At 41.1% G+C, this 20,320-nt stretch overlaps 1 protein-coding gene across 1 annotated transcript in view; it reads left to right on the forward strand.

Annotated features, from left to right (window-relative positions):
• CREB1 (cAMP responsive element binding protein 1) overlaps positions 1-8,268 on the forward strand; it is a 45,862-nt gene extending 37,594 nt beyond the window's left edge. The window contains exon 8 of the mRNA XM_084643888.1: positions 1,407-8,268. Coding sequence (XP_084500014.1) covers positions 1,407-1,551 — 145 coding nt within the window. The 3' untranslated portion in view covers positions 1,552-8,268. The remainder of the gene's footprint in view (positions 1-1,406) is intronic.
• Positions 8,269-20,320: the final 12,052 nt, after the last annotated feature.

The raw sequence follows: 20,320 nt of genomic DNA on the forward strand, positions 1-20,320 counted from the left end.
TTTTCATTGATGCTCTTAGCATTCTGGTACCAGCACTGCACTTAGAGGGCTGGCATCTGAGTTAGGGGGCTTCAACACCAGTTTTTACAAAGCAGCCCTGTGGCTTACTATATTGAAGCTTACTTCATCACTTTTTGGTCCCTGTATTATTGATACAATAGACACTGGTAAGATGAGTGTACTGTGTCCATGTGGTTGCTAAGATTGAAATGCTGTAATATTAAGTTTCAGAGTAACAGCCGTGTTAGTCTGTATTTGCAAAAAGAAAAGGAGTATTTGTGGCACCTTAGAGACTAACCAATTTATTTGAGCATGAGCTTTCATGAGCTACAGCTCACTTCATCGGATGCATACCGTGGAAACTGCAGAAGACATTATATACACACAGAGACCATGAAACAATACCTCCTCCTATCCCACTGTCCTGCTGGTAATAGCTTATCTAAAGTGATCATCAAGTTGGGCCAGGGAACCTGGATTTATGCAGGAAATGGCCCACCTTGATTATCATACACATTGTGAAGAGAGTGGTCACTTTGGATGGGCTATTACCAGCAGGAGAGTGAGTTTGTGTGTGGGGGAGAGGGGCGGAGGGTGAGAAAACCTGGATTTGTGCTGGAAATGGCCCAACTTGATGATCACTTTAGATAAGCTATTACCAGCAGGACAGTGGGGTGGGAGGAAGTATTGTTTCATGGTCTCTGTGTGTATATAATGTCTTCTGCAGTTTCCACGGTATGCATCCGATGAAGTGAGCTGTAGCTCACGAAAGCTCATGCTCAAATAAATTGGTTAGTCTCTAAGGTGCCACAAATACTCCTTTTCTTTTTGTAATATTAAGTGCAGTGATATGAACAGTGTCAGTAAAATGAGGGCATTGTTAGCAAGGTTTGGTACAGGTAGAGGACAAATACACGAGTGCCTTAAGTATAGCTTCTGTTGCATCGGGTAAACAAAGCTAAACATTTTTTTATCACTGCTGTCATTATTCAGTTGTGCCATAGCAAATGGATGGGTTTACTAGAAAGATGAACATTGCTCTTATACAGGTTTTTTACTCATCTTAACCCTTATTATAGAACCCAGTGAAATTGTAGCACTCAACACAAAGGCCGCCATAGTTACGATACTGTTCAGAGTCACATTCTAAACCAGGCAGAATTTTGTTGGTGTTTATTTGCTGCTACTTATATATTGGAGTGATCCTTGTGATTTTGATATGTTCGTGATTTGAGATGTAAATCATTATATACTTAATTTCTTCCTGAATTACAAATACCTCTAATTCTACAGCCAGGTTCTGAAAACACTGATACTGTTTTGGCAGTTTGACCTGAACAATCAAGCTCAAAAGCAGCTCATGGTCTCAAATGTTCTGGGTTTGAATGGCCTTTTTTGCTTTACAGGGAAGCAGCACGTGAGTGTCGCAGGAAGAAGAAGGAATATGTGAAATGTCTAGAAAACCGAGTGGCTGTGCTTGAAAACCAAAACAAGACACTGATTGAGGAGCTGAAAGCACTTAAGGACCTTTACTGCCACAAATCAGATTAATTTTGGATCCCATTTTCACTTGTCAAGGTGGGATAGAGACTGGTTTTACCCACAACCAGAAAGACAAAGTAAACTTTTTATTTTCTAAACATTTCTTTTTTTTCTATGCGCGAAACTGCCTGAAAGCAACTACAGAATTTAATTAGTCTGTGCTTTGCATTAAACTGTGAATGTTCAAACACTTGCCTCCACTTCTCCTCCTAAGAGATTATTTTCATCACAACTATCCTGAGCGTGAAGAAGAAGAAGAAGAAGAAAAAAATACTTCTTTCTCATGCCCCCCATCATTTTCAAGGAGTAATAATGTTCATTTGTGAAGACTTGTGGGGGAGGAGGTTCTTTTGTATGATTTCAAGAGTTTGTGCTGACCTCTTTTGATTGCCTTAGGGACAGACTCACCCTCATCCTCTTGGCCTGAAGTACTTTGTGGACCACATATATATAAAAGTAGGTATGGTGCGATGAAGAAGCAATGGTTGCCAAATTGATACATATTCATTATAAACAATACAAATATATGGCTGAGTGGCATGCCAAACGAAGGGAGCTCCATATACAGATTCTTAGTATGGAGAGAAAATTATTAAACTAGCCCAGAAGGCTTTTTGGTGCGTCATCTGTAATCTCTCCGCCTTCTAGATTGATAAAAGCTTCTCCATACCTCAGAAACCATTTAATTGAAACTAGCTCCATTATTTGTCAGTTGTTGCTTCTTGCGGTAGGTGTATGTATGTGTGTCTGTGTGTTCAATATTTTGAATACACTAAAAGAAATTACCAACTGAGTGAAATATCTTGATATTGGATGGGAAATGAACTCAAAGTATACAAAGGTAACATAGAACAGCTTTTGTTTAGAAGACAGTTACATAGTAAACAAGAGTAATGCTTAAAGCCCTACCTGTTTTTATCCAAGACAACTATATCACCAACTCCATGTATAAATTCACTGATGAACATGGAATTCCTCTGAATGTCTCAGCTGTACTCAAACAAGTAGGTTATCTGCATTACTTTTATGTTGAACACTGGTTTCCTACATTCTTTTTCAAACCCTGAGGCCTCCCTCTATACTTAAAATTCGTCTTTGTAAGACAACTTCAAATATGAGGACTACAAATGTGACTAAATATTCCCTACTGAATCCACTTTTAGCAGACTTTTAGGGTGAGAACTGTGTTTGGGGGAAATACTGACTATGAACCTGCCCATCCTAACCATAAATGTACATAATTTATTCAGTGGATGGTTTTAATGTAAAGGGCCAGATCCAGCAGATACTTTACTTATTGAGTAAAGTTACTCACATGTGTCAAACATTTGCAGGATCAGGCCCTTGAGTATGCACTGAGGGCATAGCTATTTTTCCCAGAAATACATGGCAAGAAACAGTAGATGTATCATGTTAAAAACAGTGAACTCTGTACTCAACATTAGGATTTCCATTGTGTGTCAAAAAGAATCATGTTAGTTTGTGTATTGGCCCTTTAAAGCCAGACTGTGATGTTTTAACTTGGTCATTTGATGAAATAAGTTTGCTCTGGATCTCAGGTCCTGGTTATTATTTCAAGCTTTGTGTATATAGACATACACACAAGACTATGGTCTGTACTAATACCTAGGCTATCTAAGTATTAGCTAATATTTTCTCCTGTTCACTCAGTCTGTTTAAGGTAAAATTTCAATTTAAGATCCTTTTAAATGGTGAAAGAGCCAAGATGGCATTATAATAAAAGACACTGAGAGGACTGTAAGCAATTGACTCAAACAGCTGTAAGCAGTATTGAAAGTTCTGGCTTTCTTATTTGAAAGGGCATTCGGTTTCCAAGAGGTTTAAGAAAGAGCATTATTGTTTCATCTTGGGTCAGAGATAACTTAAGGTCAAGTTTTGTTTGTATGTCAAATTAAACAAAACTGGAACATGAGTATCAGGATTGTGAAAGGATAAGTTTTCAAATCTAAGATTGTCAAATAGTTTTTATACATGGCCTATTTTTATCTGCAGTAGAGGAGTGATTTTCCTTTTGTATTTTATTTTTTTAAAATTTAGAGGTCACTGTATGAGTTTAGTGATGCAAACTTAAAGAAAGCCCCCAAATTCTCAAATGTGCTTTTATTAAAATTTGCAGATTCTTAAAGATGGAGAATACATATATTGGAGTGAATTTGTGCCCCCCACTCTAGACAAATAGCTTACTATAAATGCATGGTATTTTCTCAGAATTAGTGCTAGAAGCAGAATTCCTGATGATACTGCAGGAGTGGACTACTGATTGCCTCATTTAAACAATTATATGTAATAACTCCAGCTCTGAGAATTAAAAAAGCTGTAAATACTCTACATGAAGCAAGGTTTTTCTCACTACAGAACCATCCATTTGCAAAAACTTGGGTTTTGTGGTGAACCTGCATGAAATTAGTTGATGATCTCAGATCTGTTCCTTTTAGAATATTGGCACTAATTAGCACCTTCGTTAATAGTCTCTCAGCAGAGAGAGACCAAGGACTGAATAGGCTGTGGAGACTGAACTGTTAGCCCCAGAGGTGCTCCTTCCAGGACAAAGTGGAATCATTCACTGGGCAGTGTGGGAAAGCTCCCATTGCTAATGTCCGTGCTGTACATGTCCTGTGGATAGGCTCTTCAGGGTTAACAGTCCAGACCCTCATCAGCATTAAGGTCGCACACACAAAAATTGAGCCTTCTAAACTACCCAAAGGTCAACAAGAATCTTTATTTTTGTGCGCAGCATTGAGGATTTGGGGACTTGGATTTCTTTAATGGAAATGAAACAAGTCAAGAATAAAAATTATCATATTAGACCAAGTACAGGGCTGGCTGATTTTACCAGTTTATGCTTTAGTATTCACATTGGCCAAAAAGGGAAAGAAAAAGACAATACAGGAATCCAGTAACAAATAGCAAGGTGTTGGGGGTAGTCAGCTTTTATAACTTAGGGCCATTTTGCTGTAGAACAGAAATTCTGCTGAAACTAAATGGGAGGCTTGTTTTAGATCTCATGGTTGTGAGTTTTCACGCGTTAATAGCCTGGTTTTAACTGAAGAGAGGGTTAGAAAGGGCTAGATCCATTACGTTCATAATAAATAAGAATTGATTTCAAATATAATTTTTGTAATGTCATTATTTTTCAGAACAAAGGCACCAAGCAGGCAGTTAAGATATTGTCAGAGGTGCTCTCTTAATTTAGATATTCTTGGAAAAAATACATATGTATAATATGTACATATATATATATATATATATATACACACACAGTATATAATCTACAGCTCTGAGAGCTTTTAAGTCAGGAATGCTGAGTATTATAGTATATTGAGGTCAGAAACAATTTTTACTTTTGTGTGTGTGTGAGTGTGTGCGCACGCTTACATTTTCAGTAGGTTTGGGCTACATTATTCAGGCGCTTATTATTGATTTTTTTGTGTGTGTGCTGTTGTTCAGTTACCCATTTTAAAGGATTTTATTTCATCCTTCAAAGCTATTGTGTTTTTCTTAGATGGAGATTTTGAAATAATATAAACAATTGTTTAAAAACTCTCCCCCCCCCCCCAAATTATTCACTTTTGTGCTTTGTCTCTTTGGCAGCTATAAAACAAAGGCAAAAATAATTGGAAGGGGTTTTACTAAGAAACCACTGGTAAGACTTTTTTTTTTTCTCATGGTGTAGGGGCTATGCATTTTTATTTGACCAATGATTTCACCAGATTTGGATAGTTGCCAGCAGCATTGCTAGTATCTGAAAGCACAATTCCAGCCAGTCATGCTCTTCAGGACGAAGTCATCTGTAGGCTTTTGGTTGTTCTATGGTTTGTCTTTGTGTCTCAGACCTACTGGCTTGTCTGGTACTAAATGTTGACCAGAAAGGTGGTGGGGTGTTTGGAACCATACAAAGACTCAGGAAAAAATAAAGGTTAATTTAACAAGGACAAATCACCCTATACATAACATTTCTGATCTAAATTTGTACTACCGTTTTTTAATCTGGGCTTCCAGTAGACAGCAGCTGCAGGCAGTCATCTGTTAATTAAAACTGGTCTCTGCTTATTTTTAAAACAGATAGCCAGTGCTTTTTGCAAGTTAAAGCAAGAACAAGTCTACACTTTAAAGTTAGTTCATTATCAGTGGTCACAAACCTGTGGCAGTTATAGGAAGGTTTCTCTGCGTTTCTGAGATCCTGTTTGTATTGCCATTTTTTGCCCTGAGAACAGAGTTCGTGACATAACATTCGCCAATGACCTAAAGGAAAGGTTGTATATTTATTTTTGTTACGTGATATGCTTTGTAAATGTTTGATAAAATGTGCACTTTTACAAAAAGAAAAAAAGCTTAGAGCAATTGGATATTCGCTTTGCTTGAGAAGCTCCCTGACATGATTATTACAGACCTACTACCTGTTTGTGATTCTCACTCCTCTCCACAAATCTGTTGACTCTTTCATGAAGAGCTTTCAGCATGAAGCCTGTTAGCACGTGACTTTCAGCAGGTGCTACTTCAAAATGGCAGGGGATCTGAACTGGCAGTACCAAAAGGCTAGATACCCAGGTCTAATGTAAGGGATCCCATTTTGTCACTTAGGAACACATACGGGATGAATGTTAAATTATTTTTAGACAAAACAGAACTAGTTCAAAGAACTCAAGTGAGAAAGGGGAATTAATTTGGAAGGAAAACTGAAACCTTTTCAGTCACGTTAGTCCCCTGTCCCCAGTTTGAGATCTAGTTGCACATTTCCGGAGCTGCATACCAAGAAAACAAATGCAAAAAGATTTATGGATTCTAGGCACCAGGAAATGGAGGTGCATCTAATGATAACTCGCCCGTTCAGCTTTAAAAAAAAAAAAAAAGCACAGCTAACTCTCTTTTGCAGTGGCAATGTGGGGAATTAATGACTTAGCTATACCCTGAATCCTTGTAATGTAAGCTTTTCAAATGTCCTGTACATTCACGGTTTGTGTGGACTGTAACTAAGGACTGGTTTCCTTGATCTTCTGAATTTGCTAGTTATAAAAGATACTGATCCGAGAGGGACCTGAATGTATCATAAAGCTGAGCTAGGTTGGGAGGATTCAAACCAATATACAAACAGGGTCCAGCTGGGATTTGCTCAGGGTAGGTTCAGCTCTGTTAATAGATGTAGCTTCAATATTTCTGTATCTTTAGGGAAGAGGGACCAGATTCAATTTGTAAAAAGGATTTGTATTTCAGGTTTTTCAGCTTGCAATGTTTTTTGTAAGTGTATTTAAATCATAGCCTGTGAAGAGAATTGAACAGGCAAATTTGCCTAGCACAAATTAAAGACCTTGACCTGTCTACATTCTGGTACTGCAAGCGCAGTTCCCAGCTGCACTTTTTGGCTCACGATATAAGATGGTAATTTTAGATCTCATTCTCACCAGCAAGAAATAGGGAAAGTTTACTGTCCTCAGGAGACATACATTGGGCAGGGAAGAGGGTGAGGGAAGGGAGGCTAATGATCCAAGGTTAGCACGTTTAACGTAAGCTGACCGTTTGCTGTACTTGTGACTTGGAAGCATACTGGTATTGAAATCAGTTCCTTGAGTCTCAGCCTATGGCAGCATTTCTGTGAAGTAAGGGGAAAGCTGGGATAACATGCAGTGGGGTAACCAACCAGAAAAGGGCCTTGTGCCCATTGGCCATCTGCAAATGGTTACGGTTAAGAATCGGTGACAGCAGGGTGCTCTGCCCAAATTATATCTTATCCAGGTGCCACTCCATTTTGTGTGTGTAATGAAATTATTTATATTTAAAAAAGAAATAAAATTATAGAACTGCAAATTTGTATGAAATTTATCACTCTACTGCTTGTATGGACTTTCTGTGGTGAGGAAGGGAAGGGGCAGAGTGAGGTGGTAACTAGCAACTGCTCCCAAACACCCCCCACAGACTTGTCCACATATCAGTTGTTCATGTCAAAAATAAATCATTTCTAGGCCAGATTTATAATTTGAAATGTTTTTAGAACAATGTTTTTCAGGGAGGTTTCTAGAGCAAGGATTATTATTAACTATGGTTATTATTTTTTAATTTAAGATGGAGAGGGTAAAGCTCACCTCACCCCATGTCTGATCCTTTACCCAAAACTATCAGCACAAAACAGGGTATTTCAGACTTAACTCCAGCATTTCTGTGGGAGTTAAATTACTAAACAAAGAAACCTTGATGCGGGAAATAAGTTCCTATTACAATTCCCTACATTCTAGAAACATCCCTGCTTTAATTTTTTTTTACTTAATCTTTTTGTGCTTTATCTGTGTTTAAAAAAAAAATTGTACTGAGTTATAATGCGTTTTATTAACACTATGTACATATTAGCTGCTTTGTGTTTCAGAATGGTAGTAATTGCTTTGTATATTAAAGTGATCCTTGTGAATTTGTGAATTATTGTCATAAAGAAGTGCTTTTTCTTACTGTAACCTTTGTGGTATAAACTGTCATAAATCCCTTTTTACACAAACATTGATGTGCAGTCACATAAACATGCTTTTAAAAACTCTACAAAGTCTCTTTTTTGTGGAGTGGGTTCCATTTAGACTGTGATGGGGGAAGCATCTACAAAGCAGTTAGGTAAGAAGTTAGCCATATTTGATCAGAATAATGGTCTGTCTAATCCTGTATCCTCTATCTCACAGTAGCTGTTTCAGAGGGAGATACAAGAAATCCTGCTGTAGGCTGTTATGGGATAACCTGCCCATAGGGAAAGTTTCTTCCTAGCTTAATTCATTAGTTTAAGTTAATTGGAGATTGGTTTCTATCCTGAAGTACAAGGTTTTATATTCCTTCCAAAAAAAAAAACACAACGGGACCTTTTGATTTATTTTTAATCCTCTGCTATTTTCTCTCTTTCTAAGGGTCTAATCCTTTATTTGAAACCTACTGTCATGGTGGCAGGGAGTTTTGTGGAATAATTGTGTGTTGTATGGAAAAGGTATTTCCTTTTATCGGGTTTAAATGTGTTGCCTTTCAGTGTATTGAACATCCCGTTGTAAAACCTATACTATTGTTTTAATCTAGCACTATCCAAAGTAGTAATAGAGATTCAAGGTGGATGAGGTCATATCTTTTATTGGACTAGCTTCTGTTGGTGAGAGAGACGAGCTTTCAAGCTGAAGAAGAGCTCTGTGTAAGCTCAAAAGCTTGTCTACTTCATACACAGAGGTTGGTCCAATAAAAGATATGACCTCACCCATCTTGTGTCTCTAATATCCTGGGACCATCATGGCTAAAATACTGCAAAGTAATGATGTGTGGCAGGTCAAAATGCAGGGAGGCACTGGGATCATGCAAAGATCGTGACTGGGTTGTAATCTACAAATCAGGTCAAACAGTGGGGGTAAAAGCCAGTGGACCAAATCCAGCACTGCCGTAAGCAGATGCCTCTCCATTAAGGTCACTGGAGTGCAGTGAAGTCCTCCATCCCCTTTCTATGGCTGGTTTTCAGTGACCACCTAATTTCTTAATGGAACATTTTTCTTTTGAAAATCCACCATCCCATCTAGGAGAGGGTGACACCAGGGCTTACCCTCTCATGAGTACTGAAGTAAAACTTGGCTCGAATTTCATTGTGAAGGAAGTCAGTTAACACTATACCATATAAAGGTAGTGGTAGGAACTGCGAGGCCACATGAGGGTAACTTTGTTTAGCACGCTGCAGAAATGCTATTACAGTTACATAGTTTTTGCTGGCAAAAATATTAAACTTGTATCCATGTCACATGTCTTTGCGGTTGCTTTCCTGAGTAGAATGGGTCTTTTGTCCTGACCGAAAAATACTTGCACAAGATGCAGTTTTTTCCCTATGTTAAGGCCAAATTCTGCCCTCAGTTTTAGCCACACCACCTTATTGAAAACAGCTGCCTGGATGTAGCAGAGAATAGAATTTGGTCCTTATGGTGTAAATATTTTTAAGCATCTTCTTAGTGTTAATGATATTGTAAACAAGTTCACTCCTTTATTAAATGTTACACGCTGGAAGATTTCAGTAACGGCCCTAAGGCTTCATAGCAATGAATCCTAGTCAATATCCTGTTTCAGAGTAACAGCCGTGTTAGTCTGTATTCGCAAAAAGAAAAGGAGTACTTGTGGCACCTTAGAGACTAACCAATTTATTTGAGCATAAGCTTTCGTGAGCTAAAACCCACTTCATCAGATGCATCGTGGGTTGTGCAGTCCACCACCAATGACCCATTCCTTTTTCTGTTTGCAAAACCTGGCTCTGTCTCTGATGTCAACTCTAAACTCACTTATGTCCTTCCTGCATCTCACTAAACTGATCGCAAAGGTAGAGTCCTTAGCTACAACAATTCTGTCTTCTGGATGCATAGAGAGACAAGGTGGGTGAGGTAATCTCTTTTATTGGACCACCTTCTGTTGGTGAGAGGGACCTGAAGAACAGCTGTGTGTGGCTCACAAGTTTGCCCTCTCACCAACAGAAGGTGGTCCAATAAAAGAGATTACTTCACCCACCTTGTCTCTCTATGCATCCAGAAGACAGAATTGTTGTAGCTAAGGACTCTACCTTTGCGATCAGTTTAGTGAGATGCAGGAAGGACATAAGTGAGTTTAGAGTTGACACCAGAGACAGAGCCAGGTTTTGCAAACAGAAAAAGGAATGGGTCATTGGTGGTGGACTGCACAACCCACGATGCATCTGATGAAGTGGGTTTTAGCCCATGAAAGCTTATGCTCAAATAAATTGGTTAGTCTCTAAGGTGCCACAAGTACTCCTCTTCTTTTAGTGAATATCCTGACCACCTCCCTGGCCTGGATCCTATGGTTTTAACTGACCAGGAATTTCCTAATGGAATATTTATTTGTCTTTTTAAAATTCATTACCCCATCAATGGGAGTGTTACAGTAAGAGTCCCCGTGCAAACACATACTTACGTAAAACTCCCGTTGACTTCAATCAGACTCCTACGGTGACACATGTGGGAGTCTTGCACAAGTAAAATGAGTCAGATTTCATCCTGAAATCCAAGTGTGTGCCCTAAACACTTAACACAAAGGAGAAATCAAAGATGTGTTCACCTGGGATTATGTAACTGTATGTTCCTGCTGTCATCCATTCTATTACAATGCTCGTGCACAGACTGATGTACCCAAAAGACATTCATATTGACTTCTGCAGTACTAGGGGGGAAAGCAGCAACATAAAATTTGTCAATGGAATCTGATTACTTTACAAAACACATAGTAAACGATATTGCTAAAATGAATAATTGGGATCTATTAATAATCTAATACCAATGTTCAGATTACAGAATGGAATCAGTCAATTGTCCTAGATTCCAGATTTTCTTAATCTCACACAGGATGTGTTGAATCCTGAGGTCCCTTCTCAGAGCCCTCACAGGGCTTAATATTTTTGTATGTAATGAAAATCAAAACCATACTCATCCACTTTCCCTTTAGTTCCTTTGGCTCTATTGGCTAAATATTTGGGGGAGTCTTTTTCTTTCTTTTCACTTGTTTTTAATTTCTAAACATGATAGCTCTTTAAATAGAATTAACTGTTTATGTCTCTTGTTTTTTTAACCATCTGCTATGCTCATGACACTTTAAAGTGTTAACTGCTAAATTGATTGAATTGCCTTTTTCTTTTACACATTCTTTACTCTGCATTAACTTGAATCTTTCACTTTTGTTACTTTTTTAAACACTTTTTTATTTCAACTGATTCTTTTTCTCTGCATTTTATTTTTGTCTACCAGTTTTCTCACAGGTCTGGATGGGGCCAAAATACCATTAACTCTTCTATCAGGAGACTTGTATGGCACCTGTGTTCTCTTTTGCTATTTGCTAGCTCACCTGTACAACTTAATTTGAAAGCAAAAGCGGGTCCCCTTAATGGATGAAACTGGCATTCAGCTCCTCTGGATACATGGTTGCCAGGGTCCATCCAAACTGTAAAAAGCAGTTTTATTCTTACCAGCTATTCTGTACAAGTGGCATTGTTAGGTTCCCTTATTGTCATTTCTTAATGATGTCCCTATCAAATATGTTGGGCTTACAGTGGGGAAAAAAATCCTTTTGTTAAGTTCAAGTTGGAAATCTGAAAAGCAGGTTGCTTTTCTGCACCTCACAATCAGAAATAACAGTTGTGTAGGACAAATTGTCATCAATCACACACACATGCCCCGCCCCCGTAAGCCTGTTGCCTCAAAAGGGCATTCCCAGGAGTAACCCAGCAGAGCGCAGTAAGCGTGTGGCTGATGTGAATGGAATCCACCACCACGTCTTGCCTAAAGAGTAAAACTATGGGGGGGGGGGTTTGTAACTAAAGCCAGCAGCTGTGACTCTGAACACACCCAAGGAGCACATGTGTTAAGAAAGTAGGTGCTGATTTCATGCGGGTGGTTTTCAGCAGAAATGCATGTATACTTCACGCACACACGTTCCAGCCACTGGTCCTAACAAAGCCACCAGATTCTCTGTGGATTCCTACAGCCGGCTTACCTTGTACTGCTAATGGGTGGGCAATCATCTATTACAGTAGTTCTCAAACTGCGGGTCACAACCCCAAAGTAGGTCATGACCCTGTTTTAATGGGGTCGCCAAGGCTGGCGATAGACTTGCTGGGGCCCAAGTCTGAGCCCCACCGCCTGGGGCCAAAGCCCAAGGGCATCAGCCCTGGGCTGCAGGGCTCAGGCTTTGGCTTCAGCCCTGTGCATCGGTGCTCAGGTCACAGGCCCCCCCATCCAGGGCCGAAGCCCTGGGCTTTGGTTTAGGCTCCCGCCCTGCCCAGGGCGGCCAGGGTCAGGCTTCAGTCCCCTGTCCTGGGGTCGTGTAGTAATTTTTGTTGTCAGAATGGAGTTGTGGTGCAATGCAGTTTGAGAGCCTCTGGTCTATTAAGAAAACACCTCAAATTCAGTCAATTATTTCCTTGGACTGCTGCTGGCTGTTAAATTAGTTACCATCTTCTGTGTAAGAAGAACTGAGATAAGCTAGGGAGATATTTCCTAAGACGAGCAATGTATGCGCTGGATCTCAGACTGGCTGTCTGATAAACTATGGTTGTTCTCTGTAACAGGGTAGCTGGTCCCTTCCATGAATTCAGACCCAACTTTCCTGCCTAGGGGCACTGACAGAGTCCAGATCTGAGAGTGCAGGATGCTCAGGGATGGATGCCCTGAAGGAGAGTTCAGAATTCAGACTCCTGAGACGGAGTTCAGAAGAAGTGCAGAGCTGGGCTGAGAGCTACATGGGCAGGGATGCCTCCGAAGGAGAGAGTGGTCAGCGTTCCCTGGTTGAGCAGCGGAGCCAGATCAGGCTGGTGAAAGCAAAAGGCAGAAAGGCAGTCTGGGTCACCTACAAACTTCCCCAGGCCAGAGAGGGCTGAAAGTGGCAGAGGAAGATGCCTGTTGGCTCCCTGAGCCGGAGAGCTGAAGGCTGAGGAATGATGAAGGAGTGAGACAGCTGATGTCTCTGGTCAAGAGCTAGACTTAGACCTGAGAATGAAACCGGAAGCACAGAGAAGCACCCCAGCTAGACAGGGTGAGCGACCACAGAGCGGTACCTGAGACCCGGAGCGTGGTGAGAGATGCTGGAGCTGTACTATGGGGGCGGTTGTAGGCATGGCGAGAGACGTTGGAGCTGTACAGGATAGACTGCTGGGACTTGAAAGATTGACTGCACTATTTAGACTGTGCGGGGGAGGGTTAGATTATGGTTGTGGGATTTTTTTTGTAATAAATTAACTCTGCAGAGGGCTATTTATACTTGGAAACAAAGGCCTGGCCTTAATGGAGATGCTGGAAGAAAGGAGAAAGTGAGGCAGGTGCACTAGTTGTCCTATGGCCTGCCCCAGGAGGGCTCCCCAGGAGAAAGGCCACCATATGACAGCCTCAAACAAAGGCGGGGGGTCAGGGAGGTAGCCAAATTGAGTTGTGTATTAATCTCTGTATGGTTAAGTTCAGTCAGTCACTGTCCTTTTTAATTTCTTTACGCTTAAAAGTAACTCTCATCCCACGAGCAGACGCAACCCCTGTGTGGATATGTGTTCTGTGTGGCTTCTTATGGCCTCCCACATCCAATTTAAAGGGGAGGGAATTCAACAACATCACTTCCCTCCTCCCCAAATAGCCTGCAGTGAGGTTAGCTGAGTGAGCAGCATGCAGCCTGGGGGGGGGACGGATGGGACAGGAGAGAACAGCAGTAAGCTCTAACTAGACACAGCAGCAGTGTGAGGGATGCAGCACAAACTCCACTCAACAAACAGATGGCAAAGTTACACACACACAGAGCGTGAGTGCAGCCTGTGCGGGTGATGAGGACAGCAAAATGCTCTCGCTGCTTCTCATCCTCGGAAAACGTATTTTGGCACCAAGGAACACAGAAGGTTCCTGTCTGGTTCTGAGCCTCTTCCTTCCCCCTGGGGGCAAGTTTCTGATCTGAGCTCTGCTTTGCAATCATGGGTGAACTGACTGACACACGTTTCTGCGCCAAGGCTGCCAATGAAAAGTTGTCATGTGTATCAGTTTCCTGCCAGTAGGCACTGAAAAGCAGTGGTGCCCCACGCTACGGCTCTGAAGGAGAGCAAACAAGCCACCTGTACCCTTCCCAGCGTGCAGTATACTGATATGCAACAGCTAAGCTGAACTGGGCAGGCAATTCAACTCTTTCCTCTGGTAAGTACAAGGAAAATGAGAGAGGGTGACGGCTTTAATTCTCAGAGGCTGTTCGGCCTGGAGCAGTCAGGGCTCTCAGGAGTTGAAGTACAGTTCAGCAGCATCTTTCATGGGCCGTCAATAATTACAATCCTTGGCTCCCATTTGCCATTTCGCTGCACCTCATGTAGTCACTAACGCCAATGCAAAGTGAGTGTAAAGCACAGCCGAATCAGAATGGCCGTATTTCAGTCTCCCTTTGCCATGCGAAGAACTGCACAAGGTGCGGGGAAACAGAGAATCAGGCCCTTGGTGAACAGACCTCGCTTTTCCCAGTATGAACACAGAGCTGGGTGGAGTAGCACTTTACACACAGATGTCGCACTTGCTAGCCACTACGTAACTTGTTTTGTTTCTGCTAGATCAGCGTTTCTGCTACGGCTGACCACAAATCCCTTAGCATTGTCTGGGACGCCATTAACTCTCCCGGGTTGGAGCCCAAAGCACATGAATTCAGCCCCCTTTTCTGTTCCACCATAGCAGGTAAGGGAAGCTGGACCATTACAACCCTCTGATTTCATTGTAGGCTCTGGGAGGAGATGCATTGAAGTGGGAAACCCTTTGTTGCAAGTTGTTAAATAATAAGCAGAAGTGACACTAAACCCTGAGTTTTAAGTTCAAATGTCAAACTGTTCTCCAGTTGGAAAGCCCCTCTTTGCACCAAGATCTAGTATGGAAGCTACTTGTTTATTCCAGGGTGTGGGACTGCCTCGTTGGCATTTCTTCTGGTCTGCTGAATTGAGGTTACTACATTGTGTCAATAGTTTCCAAGTGGCAACCTGCAGGTGTAGATGCCCACAGCATGAAGCACTGCAAGACACTAAGCATGCTGGCCTCAATCCTGCAATGGGACTACCCATATTCTTAATATTAAGCACAAAATTAAGTACTTTACTGGATCAGGTTAAAGTGTTCAAAGTAGGGCTGTCAATTAAAAAAATTAATCACGATTAATCGCACTGTTAAAGAATAACAGAATACCATTTATTTAAATATTTTTTGGTGTTTTCTACATTTTCAGATATGTTGGTTTCAGTTACCACACAGAATACAAAGTGTACGATGCTCACTTTATATTTATTTTTTATTACAAATATTTGCATGGTAAAAAAACAAAAGAAATAGTATTTTTCAATTCACCTAATACAAATACTGTAGTGCAATCTCTTAATCCTGAAAGTGCAATTTACAAAGATAGAATTATATACAAAAAAAAAAACTGCACTCAAAAATAAAACACTGTAAAACTTTAGAGCCTACAAGTCCACTCAGTCCTACTTTTTGTTCAGCCAATCACTCAGACAAACAAGTTTGTTTACATTTGAAGGAGATAATGCTGCCCGCTTCTTGTTTACAATGTCACCTGAAAGTGAGAACAGGCGTTCTCATGGCATTGTTGTAGACAACGTTGCAAGATATTTATGTGCCAGATGTGCTAAAGATCTCTTCATGTCTCTTCATGTCTCTTCATGCTTCATCCACTATTCCAGAGGACATGTGTTCATGCTGAGGATGGGATCTGCTCGATAACGATCCAAAGCAGTGCAGACCGACGCATGTTCACTTTCATCATCTGAGTCAGATGCCACCAGCAGAAGGTTGATTTTCTTTTTTGGTGGTTCGCGTTCTGTAGTTTCCACATTGGAGTGTTGCTCTTTTAAGGCTTGTGAAAGCATGCTTCACATCTCATCCCTCTCAGATTTTGGAAGGCACTGCAGATTCTTAAACCTTGGGTTGAGTGATGTAGCTATCTTTAGAAATCTCACGTTGATAACTTCCTTGCGTTTTGTCAAATCTGCCGTGAAAGTGTTCTTAAAACGAACATGTGCTGGGTCATTATCCGAGACTGCTATAACATGAAATATATGGCAAAATGTGGGTAAAACAGAGCAGGAGACATATAATTCTCCCCCAAGGAGTTCAGTCACAAATTTAATTAAAGCATTTTTTTTAAACGAGTGTTATCAGCATGGAAGCACGTCCTCTGGAAGGGTGGCTGAAGCATGAAGGGGCATACAAATGTTTAGCATATCTGGCATATAAATACCTTGCAATGCCGGCTACAAAAGTGCCATGCAAATGCCTGTTCTCACGTTCAGGTGACACTGTAAATAAGAAGCGGGGAGCATTATGTCTCATAAATGTAAATAAACTTGTTTGTCTTAGGGATTGGGCCAAAAGAAATCTGATGAGGTTCAATAAGGATAAGTGCAGGGTCCTGCACTTAGGACGGAAGAACCCAATGCACAGCTACAGACTAGGGACCGAATGGCTAGGCAGCAGTTCTGCGGAAAAGGACCTAGGGGTGACAGTGGACGAGAAGCTGGATATGAGTCAGCAGTGTGCCCTTGTTGCCAAGAAGGCCAATGGCATTTTGGGATGTATAAGTAGGGGCATAGCGAGCAGATCGAGGGACGTGATCGTTCCCCTCTATTCGGCATTGGTGAGGCCTCATCTGGAGTACTGTGTCCAGTTTTGGGCCCCACACTACAAGAAGGATGTGGATAAATTGGAGAGAGTCCAGCGAAGGGCAACAAAAATGATTAGGGGTCTCGAACACATGACTTATGAGGAGAGGCTGAGGAAACTGGGATTGTTTAGTCTGCAGAAGAGAAGAATGAGGGGGGATTTGATAGTTGCTTTCAACTACCTGAGAGGTAGTTCCAGAGAGGATGGTTCTAGACTATTCTCAGTGGTGGAAGAGGACAGGACAAGGAGTAATGGTCTCAAGTTGCAGTGGGGGAGGTTTAGGTTGGATATTAGGAAAAACTTTTTCACTAGGAGGGTGGTGAAACACTGGAATGCGTTGCCTAGGGAGGTGGTGGAATCTCCTTCCTTAGAAGTTTTTAAGGTCAGGCTTGACAAAGCCGTGGCTGGGATGATTTAATTGGGGATGGGTCCTGCTTTTGAGCAGGGGGTTGGACTAGATGACCTCCTGAGGTCCCTTCCAACCCTGATATTCTATGATTCTATGATTGGCTGAACAAGAAGTAGGACGGAGTGAACGTGTAGGCCCTAAAGTTTAATGTTGTTTTGTTTTTGAGTGCAGTTATGTAACAAAAAAAATCTACATTTGTAAGTTACACTTTCAGCATAAAGAGACTGCACCATGTACTTACATGAGGTGAATTGAAAAACACTATTTCGTTTATCATTTTTACGGTGCAAATATTTGTAATAAAAAAATAATATAAAGTGAGCACTGTACACATTGTATTGCGTGTTGTAAATAAAATCAATATATTTGAAAATGTAGAAAAACTTCCAAAATATAAATTTCAATTGGTATTCTATTGTTTAACAGTGCGATCAATCATGATTAATTTTTTTAATCGCAATTAAATTTTTTTAGTTAATCACATAAGATGAAGTGAGCTGTAGCTCACGAAAGCTTATACTGTAATAAATTGGTTAGTCTCTAAGGTGCCACAAGTACTCCTTTTCTTTTTGTGATTAATCGACAGCCCTAGTTCAAAGCTCTTTGCAGGATCAAGCCCTAAAAGAAAAACTAAATGTACAGTGATGACAGATCAAGAGTGTGAGAGGAATAAGGGTGGACAGCACTGGAAATTAGGCCAATGGGAAGGTAATTGAGAGGCAGGATCTGGAGGCCAGCCATGCACCAAGGAAGAGAACGTGAATGTTCTACAGTTTTCTTAATGCTGTTCAGCTGATCCACAAGCTCACTTACAGAATGAGCTTTATTTGCTGTTAAATTATGGCTTATGATTTAGAGGTGGGGTGTTTTTATTGAAGATGCAGTTTCCCCATCATCTAACGGGAATTAATATTTGTTTTCATTATGCTGATTTTCGTTGAGCGATGTGTCTACAGCTTTAGTGACACCTTGTGGCTTGTGAATTACAAGAAAATATTCCTAAAAGCAGATCCACAGAATAGTGCATTTCAGGCCACATCCTCCTTCATTGCTTAAAATTAACGTTCTTAACAGATCACTTCTGAGTAATCTGCAGTGCTGAGAAATAAGAACTATGGCCCCAGGTCAAAAAGCTGGTGGAAATGGACCCAGGGAAAACAGCTTAGCACAGGCCTGATTGGGACTTAAGCACATGATTTAAGCACATGCTTAAAATTCTTTTGTGAATTGGGGCCTTTATAAATTGAGCGTACAATAGACAAAAGTAATTCAAAAAAGAAACTGTGTATTTTTTGGTTTCAGAGGAGCAGCCGTGTTAGTCTGTATCTGCAAAAACAACAGGAGGACTTGTGGCACTGTAGAGATTAGAGCATTTGTTAGTCTCTAAGGTGCCACAAGTCCTCCTGTTGTTTTTGTGTATTTTTTATGCTTTACAAATACATTTGGAGATATAGGTGCTTGGCCTTTGATATTTGACTACTTTTGCTTTCTCACCTCTATTTTTCCTTCTTTACTCTCTTCTTCGTTTTGATGTCATCTTTTCCTGATTTTATTGTCTATTTTCTCCCCCGCCCCATTCCTTTTTCTAATCAAATTCTGTTTTAACTTGGTAACTTGTTTGTTCTTTCATTGGTTAACATTACACGTTTGCGTCTTTGCAAGAAGACGGCGATAGACCGTAAGCTCATGGGAGCTCTGACTGCTTCTTTCTGTGTCTCTACAAAGTGCATAGTACAATGGGGTCCAGCTCTTGACTGGTATTTCTAGGAACTACCACAATACAAAGGATGATATTTTTCCCTAACAGCAACTACTAAGACCTGCTGAAAACAAAACAAATGGTAAATGGACTCGACCCTGTATGGGGAATATATGATTTAGGGGGTGTTCAGGGTGAATGTACTGTCAGTTTGCTATGGAGAGGAGGTGGCCCCTACTCTCAGAGAGAGGGGAAGTGACAGTTGGGGGAGAAAAGGCAGGCAGTGGGCAGCCTGAGAAAGAGAGAGAAACACAGAGGCTGGGAGTAAATGCAGAGAAATAGGGTGTGGGGAGAGGGCAGCCAGAGAGGCAGAGGGAAACCAGGACTGAGAGTAAGTGGAGTGACTGAGGTTGAGCAGGGCATACAGAAGAGGGTTCTGCTGGCTGGTCAAGTCAGTCCATGTTCGATAGCCTGTTCCTGAGCTTCTGTTCCTCACCATCGGTTCTGGTCATCTCCTATCATTGACACGGGTGGTGCCAGAGAACTGCAACAGGCGAAGCAAAAGTCCTTCAGATCCCATGGGTCTGGTCTAACATCCACTCCTGCAAGCGAGCACCACTGGAGTCAAATCCATCCCTTCAGGCAGTCAGGAGAGCCACTCAGGGCTCAAAGGCTGCCTTGAGCGTTAGATAGTACCCTGTGACATATCTGGGGAAAGGGGAACCTTGAACTAACATAATAAAAACAACAGCAACCTATAATAGCCTGTGCATAGAGAGAGAGAGATATTTCTTTATTTAGGGGGTTATATTGAGTTAAGTACACTTAGTAGTAAGTTTCTGTGTGTTATAAATGTTTTTATTATATACATTCTTCATCTATTTAATGTTATTGTAGGTAGGTGGAATCCAGTTCTGTTTGTTCTGGTTTAAGTTAAAATCCCTGTTATGTTATTTTATTTATTTTTTGACAACCAGTTGTATTATCTTGGCTCTCTCCTGCCAGGTAATGATGAACCACTGTGATGGACCATTACTAGATCTTGGTTGGTGGTTTTGGGATGGGGTGACCCTCAGCTGTATTACAAATTATCAACACAATAACTCGACTCTGAGAGGTCTGTTTACAAGAAAACAACCCCCCATCCAGAAATAGCAATTCTCAAGGATAGTAGTCAAAACAGATGATTTAGCCACAAACAAATTAGGGTAGAGAATCAAATGTAGGGCTGGAAGAGACCTCCAGAGGCATCTAGTCCAGTTCTATGAATTGAGGCAGGACCAAGTAAACCTAGACCCAGAGGTTGTCAACCTGTGGTCTGCAGACCACCAGTGGTCCGCGAGCTCCATTCAGGTGGTCCGTGGATAGTTCCCTCTAAGGTGCGCACCTGGGCAGCCGCACACAAGAGAATGAAGAACCACCCCCCTAATTAGTGTAGCCGGACAGGCGTGGCTCTACTAATTAGGTGCCTGGACCATGGAGAAGACG

This window comes from Lepidochelys olivacea (genome assembly GCF_965140295.1).
Source record: "Lepidochelys olivacea isolate rLepOli2 genome assembly, chromosome: 11".
Taxonomy (NCBI): domain Eukaryota; kingdom Metazoa; phylum Chordata; order Testudines; family Cheloniidae; genus Lepidochelys; species Lepidochelys olivacea.